General features: G+C 41.3%; 1 protein-coding gene across 2 annotated transcripts in view; it reads left to right on the top strand.

Annotated features, from left to right (window-relative positions):
- PLXNB3 (plexin B3) overlaps window positions 1-9,454 on the top strand; it is a 67,822-nt gene that overhangs the window by 43,126 nt on the left and 15,242 nt on the right. For both annotated transcript variants that reach the window (XM_072429467.1, XM_072429466.1), the window contains exons 10-18: window positions 1,328-1,456; window positions 3,081-3,203; window positions 4,461-4,554; window positions 5,983-6,152; window positions 6,339-6,484; window positions 7,615-7,720; window positions 8,108-8,238; window positions 8,320-8,496; window positions 9,174-9,336. In XM_072429467.1, the coding sequence (XP_072285568.1) occupies window positions 1,328-1,456; window positions 3,081-3,203; window positions 4,461-4,554; window positions 5,983-6,152; window positions 6,339-6,484; window positions 7,615-7,720; window positions 8,108-8,238; window positions 8,320-8,496; window positions 9,174-9,336 (1,239 nt within the window). The remainder of the gene's footprint in view (window positions 1-1,327; window positions 1,457-3,080; window positions 3,204-4,460; window positions 4,555-5,982; window positions 6,153-6,338; window positions 6,485-7,614; window positions 7,721-8,107; window positions 8,239-8,319; window positions 8,497-9,173; window positions 9,337-9,454) is intronic.

The raw sequence follows: 9,454 nt of genomic DNA, 5'->3' as shown, positions 1-9,454 counted from the left end.
ATCATAACACTTCCCCCACAGGCACCCCAAATCATAACACTTCCCCCACAGGCACCCCAAATCATAACACTTCCCCCACAGGCACCCCAAATCATCTCACTTCCCCTACAGGCACCCCAGATCATAACACCTCCTCCACAGGCACCCCAGATCATATCACTGCCCCCACAGGCACCCCAGATCATACCACTTCCCGCACAGGCACTCCAGATCATAACACTTTCCCCACAGGCACCCCAGATCATATCACTGCCCCCATAGTCACCCCAGATTATAACACTTTCCCCACAGGCACCCCAGATCATAACACTTTCCCCACAGGCACCCAAAATCATAACACTGCCCCCACAGGCACCCCAGATCATAACACTGCCCCCACAGGCACCCCAGATCATAACACTGCCCCCACAGGCACCCCAGATCATAACACTTCCCCAACAGGCACCCCAGATCATAAAACTGCTCCCACAGACACTCCAGGATCATATCACTGCCCCTACAGACACCCCAGATTATAACACTGTCTCACAGGGACCCCAGAACATATCACTGCCCCCACAGGCACCCCAGATCATAACACTGCCCCACAGACACCCCAGATCATAACACTGCCCCCACAGGTAACCCAGATCTAATAACATTGCCCCACAGACACCCCAGATCATAACACTGCCCCCACAGGCACCCAGGATTATAATCATTTATCATATAACTGATCATATATAGATTATATAACTGCTTTTTCAGGCATCTCAGATCATATTATTGCCCTTTCAGGCACCCCAGATCATAACACTGCCCCTTCAGGCACCCTAGAATATAACACTGCCCCCACAGACACCCCGGATCATATCCCTGCCCATGCAAACACCCCAGATCATATCCCTGCCCATACAGCCAACCCAGATCATAACACTGCCCCTACAGGCACCCTAGAATATAACACTGCCCCCACAGACACCCCGGATCATATCCCTGCCTATACAAACATCCCAAATCATATCCCTGCCCATACAGCCAACCCAGATAATAATAATAATGACCCCACAAGCTATACACTGCCAGTTGTATTTTTTTTTGCCAGGTAGTGTATATGTAAGTACATAGCCAATTTTGTTGGCATAAAATAATAAAGGAGACATTCAATATTTACTATTTGTTAATGCTAAAAAAAGTTAATAAATTAAAAAATTTTATACTGTATTTGTATTATCTGATGTTATACTGAGCACAATTCAGCACATTGGTTATGGTAAAACAAAATGAAGTCCTATTGGGGATTACAGTAGCCTACTATTCAGACTTTATTATTGTGTGGTTCCTACAGGATAGACATCAGAAGCTGTCTGGTCCTGATTATTGCCCAAGAATGGAGAGCATTAAGGGGTCTCATCTGATTCCTGTTGGCCTGGAAAGAGAACTGGACCTTATTGGACGCAATCTTCATCTTCTGAACGTAAGTTGGTTTTTTATCTAATTATGAAGCTATCTTTAAGCTGTATGTAAGAATTTGCGAAGATGAGAATTACATATGAGAAGATTTATTTAGAATTAGGAAAGGAACTAATGGTGGAAAGGTTGGGTTATGCTGGAGTTCAACCTAAAATAATGAGGACCATTGTTCTGAGAAGATGAACTGCTTGCAAATTATAAAAGTCATAAATGACAGTTCTAGGAATACATGGAAAAAGAAGAAAAGGGAGAACTTTCTGCCGGGGTCCAGTACAAATTCTGGCCAGGATTTATCTATTCTCATTGGGTGGAGCTCCTCCTTCGCAATGGTTCCTCTTAAAGAATTGAGACTGAACTCTGTCTATCTGTTCCAGTTTCCCATAATAAAAATGAATATTTTCCTTTGCTTATGTAAACATGTCCTACTTTCAGTTAAATATGTCCAATTTACTGGCATATCACATGTAGCATTGTTGAAGTTCTTATTACCAACTGGACATCATGCTGGATGGCATGTGATATGTGTTATGGTGGTTGAAAGGTCACTGAGCTGTTTTTCTCTACAGATGGATTACTCAGTAGGAATCCAGGGTTATATCACCAAAAGAAACCAATCAAGTTTAACCTTTTTAAAACTTTGTTTGTTCATCTATAGGTTAAATTTCAGGGGTAGGTTGGCTTTAATGAGGAAGCAATGCAAGCAACATGAAACGCGTTGCTCCAGTCACTGTGAACCTATTGTCAATATGGTATATTTTTTTGAAGATAGTTTAATTTAAATTATTTTATGTTGATTTAAAAATATAAATTTTTTTATCAAAAATTCACATAGGTAATATAATATCATATCAAAATTAAAATCACATAGTTATGTAAACCCACCATCTTGCATTCTGCTACCAGATTCTTCATAAGATTATAGGATAATAAAAAATTTTAATGTTATAGTTTTGTATGGACTGACTTTGATCCGATTGCATTTGGAAATATTTTTTTTACCAGTTGGTTGACCTAATTTTGCTGATTGCTCTTTACAATGGTAATGAGGCACAGTTGGAAGGACTAATTTGTATCTGAACTGGTTATAAATACCTATTATATATTACATAGCCTTAGTTTTCAGGGATGGGTGTGTTGCTATTCACTGGTATTCTCTCCCTGTCTGGACAGATCCACTCCTTGTAAGTCCGGAAGGCCTCCCTAGAAAATTACCGTATCCTGTCTGAGCACAGGGCCAAAATTACTGCTTGAGGAGGGTAAAACAGTTGGTTACCAGAGCTATGGGTTGTCTTTGATGTAATCCTTACAGCACATTTGTGATTTGGTGGTGTTCTGTCAGTTATCAGTACTCAGGCAGGCAACAGGGCGACCTTGGAACAACTGCAATCAGCCTGACAAATCTTCATAGACAGGGAGAGAATACAAGAAAATTAAGAAAGTCAAATGATCTCTGGTAGGTAAAGCAAAAATTTTAATGACCATCAAGATTCTGATTATAACAAATACACTTTGGTGACTGGTTCTCTTTACAAAAACACAAGTACTGTTTAGCATTGTTTACTGTAATGTTGTAGAATGTAGAGCAAATATAGTTACTTTATAAGTATAATTTACATTAAATCTCTTAGGGGGAGGCTCTGGATTACAATTGCATCATAGAGGTGGAAGGTTCCCCCATCACTCTGCAAGCTCAAGTGGAGAAAATGTCTGGAGAAGAGGACCTGTATTCAGTGCACTGCAAGGCACACAAGGTTAATAGACATTCATGCCAAGGAAAAAGATTCTAAGGCCATTGAAAGTTTTGTCACATGCTTACCACATTCTCAGTGATAGACTCCCAAATGCCCCGTAGTGACAAAAATGACTCTGTTACGACATGAAGGAGCTTCTTGTGTTTTATTTTTGCCCATGAGCTAGCTCACTGCTATCTCATATTATGTCTTCTATACCAGCAGTCCCCAACCTTTTTGGCCCCAGGGACCGGTTTCACGGAAGGAAATTTCTCTGAGGACCGGGGGGGGGGGGGTGCACAGAGAGAAAAGAGAAGACATACTCTGGCGTCTTCTCTTCTCTCTGTGCACCTCTGCTGCTTCAAAGCGATCACATGACATCTGACAGCCAATCGAGCTGCATGTCATGTGCTCGCATTGCTTGTACACCGCTGCGGACCACTTCCGGTCCGCGGATGGTGGTTGGGTGCCGCTTCGTTTTCAATAATGGATCATGTACTCGCGGCCCACTGAAAACACCGCCGCGGACCGGTAGTGGGCCGCGGCCCGGTGGTTGGGGACCGCTGTTCTATACTATCCTCAACCAAGACTAAGGATGGTTCAAGACAAAATGGGACCATAGGAAAATGTGAAGATGAGGGTCTGAAATGCACCCCATACCTGCACTCCTTTGCCTTTCTGTCAACTGGGGCATGGAGAAGTTTGGGCCTTGAGCAATTGCCCATTTTTCCCCTAACATTTAACCAACCCTAGTAGACACCTCCTGTATCTGCCTATTTCATGCCCATGATATTACTGAAGTACAGCTGCCATAGTCTTTAAGGACTTGAGGTCTACCAATGTCCTTCAAAGCAAACTCTTCTCCAATTTGGTAGGTGAAGTCGGGCTTATAGACAGCTTGTTTTCTCTGCAGCCCTTTCTATAACTCACCGTTGTCCCATCTCTTGGAATCCAACTTTAGCCCTATCATCCAACCCAAGGCAATCTCGGACGAACACCAAAGATCTAGGATCTTCCCCAGAATTTGCTGTTCTTCAACAGTCTTCTATTCTTTAGAAGAAGTTTTTGTTTCTAGGGAGCTCCACACAAAGTTCCTATCCATTTAAGACCCTTCTATGGGGTTTTAGATGTCCAGTAGCACTACCAGCCTGGTGGTGCACCTTATGGACCATCGCTGTTCATAGATGGTTGTTCTGAAATGCAAAGGTTTGCTTTACAAATCACTGGCATCTCCTCATTTTCCCTTATAAAGTCTTATAGCATTTCTCTCTCTTCTAGTACGAGTACCCTCTGCATGTGTTTGAGCATCCAGTTACTGTGTATGTGACGAAGGGGGATGTCTACCGAGTGGACAATAAAGACGATCTAAAGGGTAACTCCTTACTTTATTTACTTCTGTGATTCAATGTGTAGCCTTCATTATTATGCCTAGAGACATGTTGAATGGTGAAGAGCCAAAGGCAAACTCAAGTATGGCCATGAACAATGTAGTTCTGTAATGCCTCATTTGGCCACTAGGTAGCGCAATGCTGATGTGGTGAAAGTAGTAGCTAAGCCGCTTTGACTCAAAAGTCATCTTCTTTCTTTTACCATCTACTGTGAGACCGGGACAGGTAATTACTGAATTTGCTATAAAGACAAACTAGGACCCCATCTACAATAAAGTTTCCTTTTTTTTTTTTTTTTTTTTTTTTTTTTTTATTTATGATACCAGAAGTTGCAGTCCCACATTTATCTCTAGCATCACCTACTGGTAAATCTTAGTATGACACACCTGCTGATACACCATACATTAGATTTCTCTGAGCCCCAAAACTGGATTTGCTGAGAAGTGAAGATTATATCTCCTCTGTTCGTCTCCATGTTGTAAAAGGATGTGTAAACCTGATCTCAAAAGACAGATTTAACTGACTTTGTATTTAAAAATACAATAATAAATGCATTTATTTCAAGCAGTCTAAGTTCCTGAATTTTAAGTGATAACAGCCCCTTGCTATGCTTGTAAAGGAAGGATTAACACAAGCAGCCAATCAGTTCATATGCTTTCAAGAAGAAGGCTAATAAGAAAAGGGGGTAGGTCCAGGATTATCTGGGTTCTGAAATCAGGGTTTATTGATTCTGGCCATCAGAATGACTTCTAGTGGAAAGACCTCTAGTGGCAGAAAAAAGTACTGCGTGGTAAATCTCCCGATTGAATGTGAATATTGCAGCAAAAGCTGGTTTTGTTATTTTTATTGGCTATTTTTTTTATTTTTGTCAGGTGTTCTTCTTTAATATACAGAATGATCAGAATTATTGGAGAGACATTTATCAAGAAGACCTCCATTCGCGGCTGCTACTGTCTTATAATAATGTAATAGGACAATCACATTAGGAATATGAGCATGTTGCTCTAATCTTCTTTTTTTCTGTGTTTAACTAAGGGACTGGCTATTTTTGCATTTGGTCAGAACCATTCAATACTTCTTGTTGCAATGTTTCCCAAAAAGTGCATTGGGTTGCAATCGGTTGTGGTTTACCTGCTTTGCCTGTAATGCTGATGGTTTTCAAAAGAACTGGTGTTCATAGCAAAGTGGGAGAAATGCCGCCCCAGAATGGTAAGCTAATGGGGCCCACAGACTTGCACTTGCCCTGTAACCAACAGCAGATAAATGGTTCCTATCTACATGAGCCATTAGGGTACCCAGAGGGACCCCAGGTGTGCTGCAACATATCAGGTTCTATTTGCATTTAATAAAGGTGACATTTTCTTATATCTGACTTGCTCTTCTTTGTTCTTTCTTTGTTTTACCTCCAACAGTGACCTTGTACAGCTGCTCCATTGGACAGTCAGACTGCAGCCGTTGCCAGGCCTTGGACCCCGAATACATGTGCCTGTGGTGTGGAGAGGAAGACAGGGCGTCCTGTGTGCATAAGGAGCAGTGTGAACAATCCACCATCAATGTTTGTCCCACACCGAATATCCAATCAGTAAGTACTGACAGATAATTTCCAATTTGTAAATGTATGACCCTGTCACCAACTGCAAAAAGTTCAAGCTTTGGCCATTTGAATTTTTAAATTTTCCAATCTCCAGAATGGCCACTTTTTTATTTGTATGGGCAGAGGTGTTTAAAATTCTTTGTGTCTTATCCATTCTTTTTGCTTCTCTTATAGTTTTTTCCATCCACCGGGATTATTAATGGAGGAGCGATCATTACAATTATCGGACAGGACATGGGCCAAAAAGCAGATGACGTATCAGTGACAGTTTGTGACCAGCCGTGCACAGTTTTGCCTCATTTGTATGTGGTCTCTAACAGGTAGGTATTTGGATTCTCTATGACCACGTATTCCTTTTTATTAACACTACATGATGATTTTGTAGAGCTCCTGCTAAATGCTACATCCTGTTCTGCATCCCCTGGTGTCACACTGTAGTTGGGCCTTTTTATTTAACTGTATTGTCTAATTTTAGTGTCTAGCCGCCTATAAAAGTTCCAGTAGCTGGCTTTTATCAAATAGAATGCTTCCTGAAATAGATGTGTTTATGTCTCCGCCTGTTGGCGGATCGTGCTTTACTTGTAATGGGTTTACTGCCTTGGAGCGTTGCCCGAGTGTCTTCATGCTGCAGTACACCAGCGCCCTCTTCTGAATGGTTGTGTCAGTGCAGTACTGTAAATAAAGTTTCTTATGTTTAAGGTGACTGCCACAGGGTCACTTATACCAAATAGGTCATATATAAAAAAAAAAGTGACTTTGTAGTAACAGGACCTCTTTAATTTCAATATATCATGTATTTTTTTGAAAAGAACTCCTTGTCAATAATAAATATGCAAATTAATGCGGCTTTAGTTTAAGTTAGTTTAAGCATCTGACTTTGCTATTAGCCTTTTACAGTCCCCTATAGAGCAGCATCTAGAAAGGGGAGGGGTAAGACTGAGAGCCAATCAGAAAAGCTGTATGCACATGTGTTAAAGAACAAAGCTAAAAGTAGGGGAGAGTTGAATGATCACTTTATCAGTTGTGCTGTTACTTTTTATTAGTCCACTCAGCAGGCTGTTAGTAAAGAGAAGACTACATTTTATTCCTTAAATAATAGTACTGTCCTCTGACTATGCTATGTGAGAGGGGCTGTGTATATCTCAGGACTGGATAGATTCTTGCAATCTGTCTATGTATCTGTTTTGCATTAATTCTGCCTCCCAACAACTGCTGATGTGAGATACCAGCCAGGCAGAGTATGATTTCAGTGGGACAAATACCTTAGAGCAGGAAGCAGAACCTGCATATGTAATGTATTTATAAACCAAGAGGACTTGCCAACAGTGCTTCAAAAGGTGATTGATAAGGGACTGAATGGGGGTAAAAAGCTCAATGATTAAAAAAATTGCCCATTGACTTAATTGCATACCTGGTGCCTAAACCTCCGAAAATCTTTTCGAATTTTTAGGATTGTGTGCAGCCTATCAGCCAGTCAAGGTGCGGAATCTGGGTATGTGAAGGTTTCTGTAAACGGGCGTGAACCCGGAGTGTCTACTGAGCTTTTCTTTTACCAGGTGAGTTAATCTTTTGACAAAACTGTTCATATCACTACTGCTGAGGCAGCTTTGGTTTATTAGGAATTCCAGTCTATTGAGTCCTAAATCATGACAATTGATCCCACCAATAAAGTCTCAATAAAGACTGGGATTGGCCTTCAAGCCTACAAAATTACTTTTTTTACTTTTCATCTAAAGTCCCCAAAACGGTGGTGAATTCTTCCATGTTGGGTATCTGAAAGATAAAAGAAGCCAGCTAGTGATCCAACCTGGTGGTCCAAGCTGGTGTCTACCCAACCCAACTGTATCCTACCCAACAACCCAACCTTTCATAAAGCTCTACAGGGGCACCAAATGATGATCGGGCCCTGCAATATCTGAGATCTTATTGTGTTATCTTTACAGGACCCCCAACTTCATTCTCTGACTCCAATAAGAGGTCCCATGGCTGGAGGAACTAAGATTACCATCTCTGGAACCAAGCTGTCAACTGGAGACAGGGTCTCAGTGACTGTGGGGGACCTGCCTTGTGAAGTGTAAGTAGGATAATTAGTCTTACCTGTGGTCACATAACCAAAGACCTTTGTGCTGATACTGGCTTGTTTCCTTCCATACAGATCTGGGAATGTGGCAGATGGTCAGATATGTTGCATTACTAGCCCAAGTTCTGTCCAGCAGGAGGCATCAGTGCTTGTGTTTTATGGTTCGGTAAAGAGAAGTCTGGAAAGAGTATTGTACAACTACACAGAAAATCCCACCATCTTCTCTGCTTCACCTTCTAAAGCTTTTCAAGGGTACGTAAGTAGAGAAAATATGCTTCTGTCCTGAGCAGGACAAAGTAATAGGTTCCCTCTAATTCTTCCCCTTCATGCTGCCTATATGTACCTGCCCATTGCTCTTGCATTACACTGTCTGGCAATGGGACCAAGTTGAAAAAGCCCTGGGTTAACTCCAAATCTCAACCTGGAGCTTACTCAGGGCTATGGCCAACTTTCTGTGTTCCCTTCACTTCCTTCCCTGGAGACTCAACAGAAAGAGAGAGAATATATGTCCTGTAAGTAAAAATCTTCAGTGGGTAGACAGTTGTTACCTATTCGGGTATTGCCCTTGGGGATACAAGCTGAAATTCTTTCACAGAACTACAAAAGTAGAGATTTGGATGCTAAAAAAGCCAATTCCTAATTGGTTTACTTTATTTTACAAGGGACATAATAGAGTTATTTCCTACCATATCCCCACCAAATTCTCCAATTTGTGTGGAGAACCCATGAATCTTCACATGGCTGGATCAGAATAAACCTTCCACCTCTAGGTGGTTTAAGGACACACATATGATCTATCTACATGACCTGGTGGGATAATTATTTCTTAGTATGCATTTATTCAATATGAACTATTCCAAAAGAGTTTGAAAAAAACGACCAGGAACTTGTATGTGTACAACATGTCATTTATTTGTTCTTATTTACAGTGGTGGACGACGTATTTCTGTCACTGGTTCAAACCTGGATGTTGTCGAAACTCCTTATATGATTGCTCTGATTAAGTCTTCAGAAGATCTTCAGAATGGTGATGTTAATCACAGAAGAAAGAGAAAGAGAAGGAGGGATCTGGGGCGCAGTATTGTTCAAGAAGTGAGTGAAATAGTCTGTACTTGACTCGAATGAAAAAAGATAGGGGGCAAATTGTCAGTGCCTCCTGATAAGGTCACCTACCTATGCTGCCCCACCCATGTTCCATCGATACTTATTT

This window comes from Pyxicephalus adspersus, chromosome Z, assembly GCF_032062135.1.
Source record: "Pyxicephalus adspersus chromosome Z, UCB_Pads_2.0, whole genome shotgun sequence".
In the NCBI taxonomy this organism is placed as follows: domain Eukaryota; kingdom Metazoa; phylum Chordata; class Amphibia; order Anura; family Pyxicephalidae; genus Pyxicephalus; species Pyxicephalus adspersus.
This window is presented reverse-complemented; position numbering and strand designations above follow the sequence as displayed.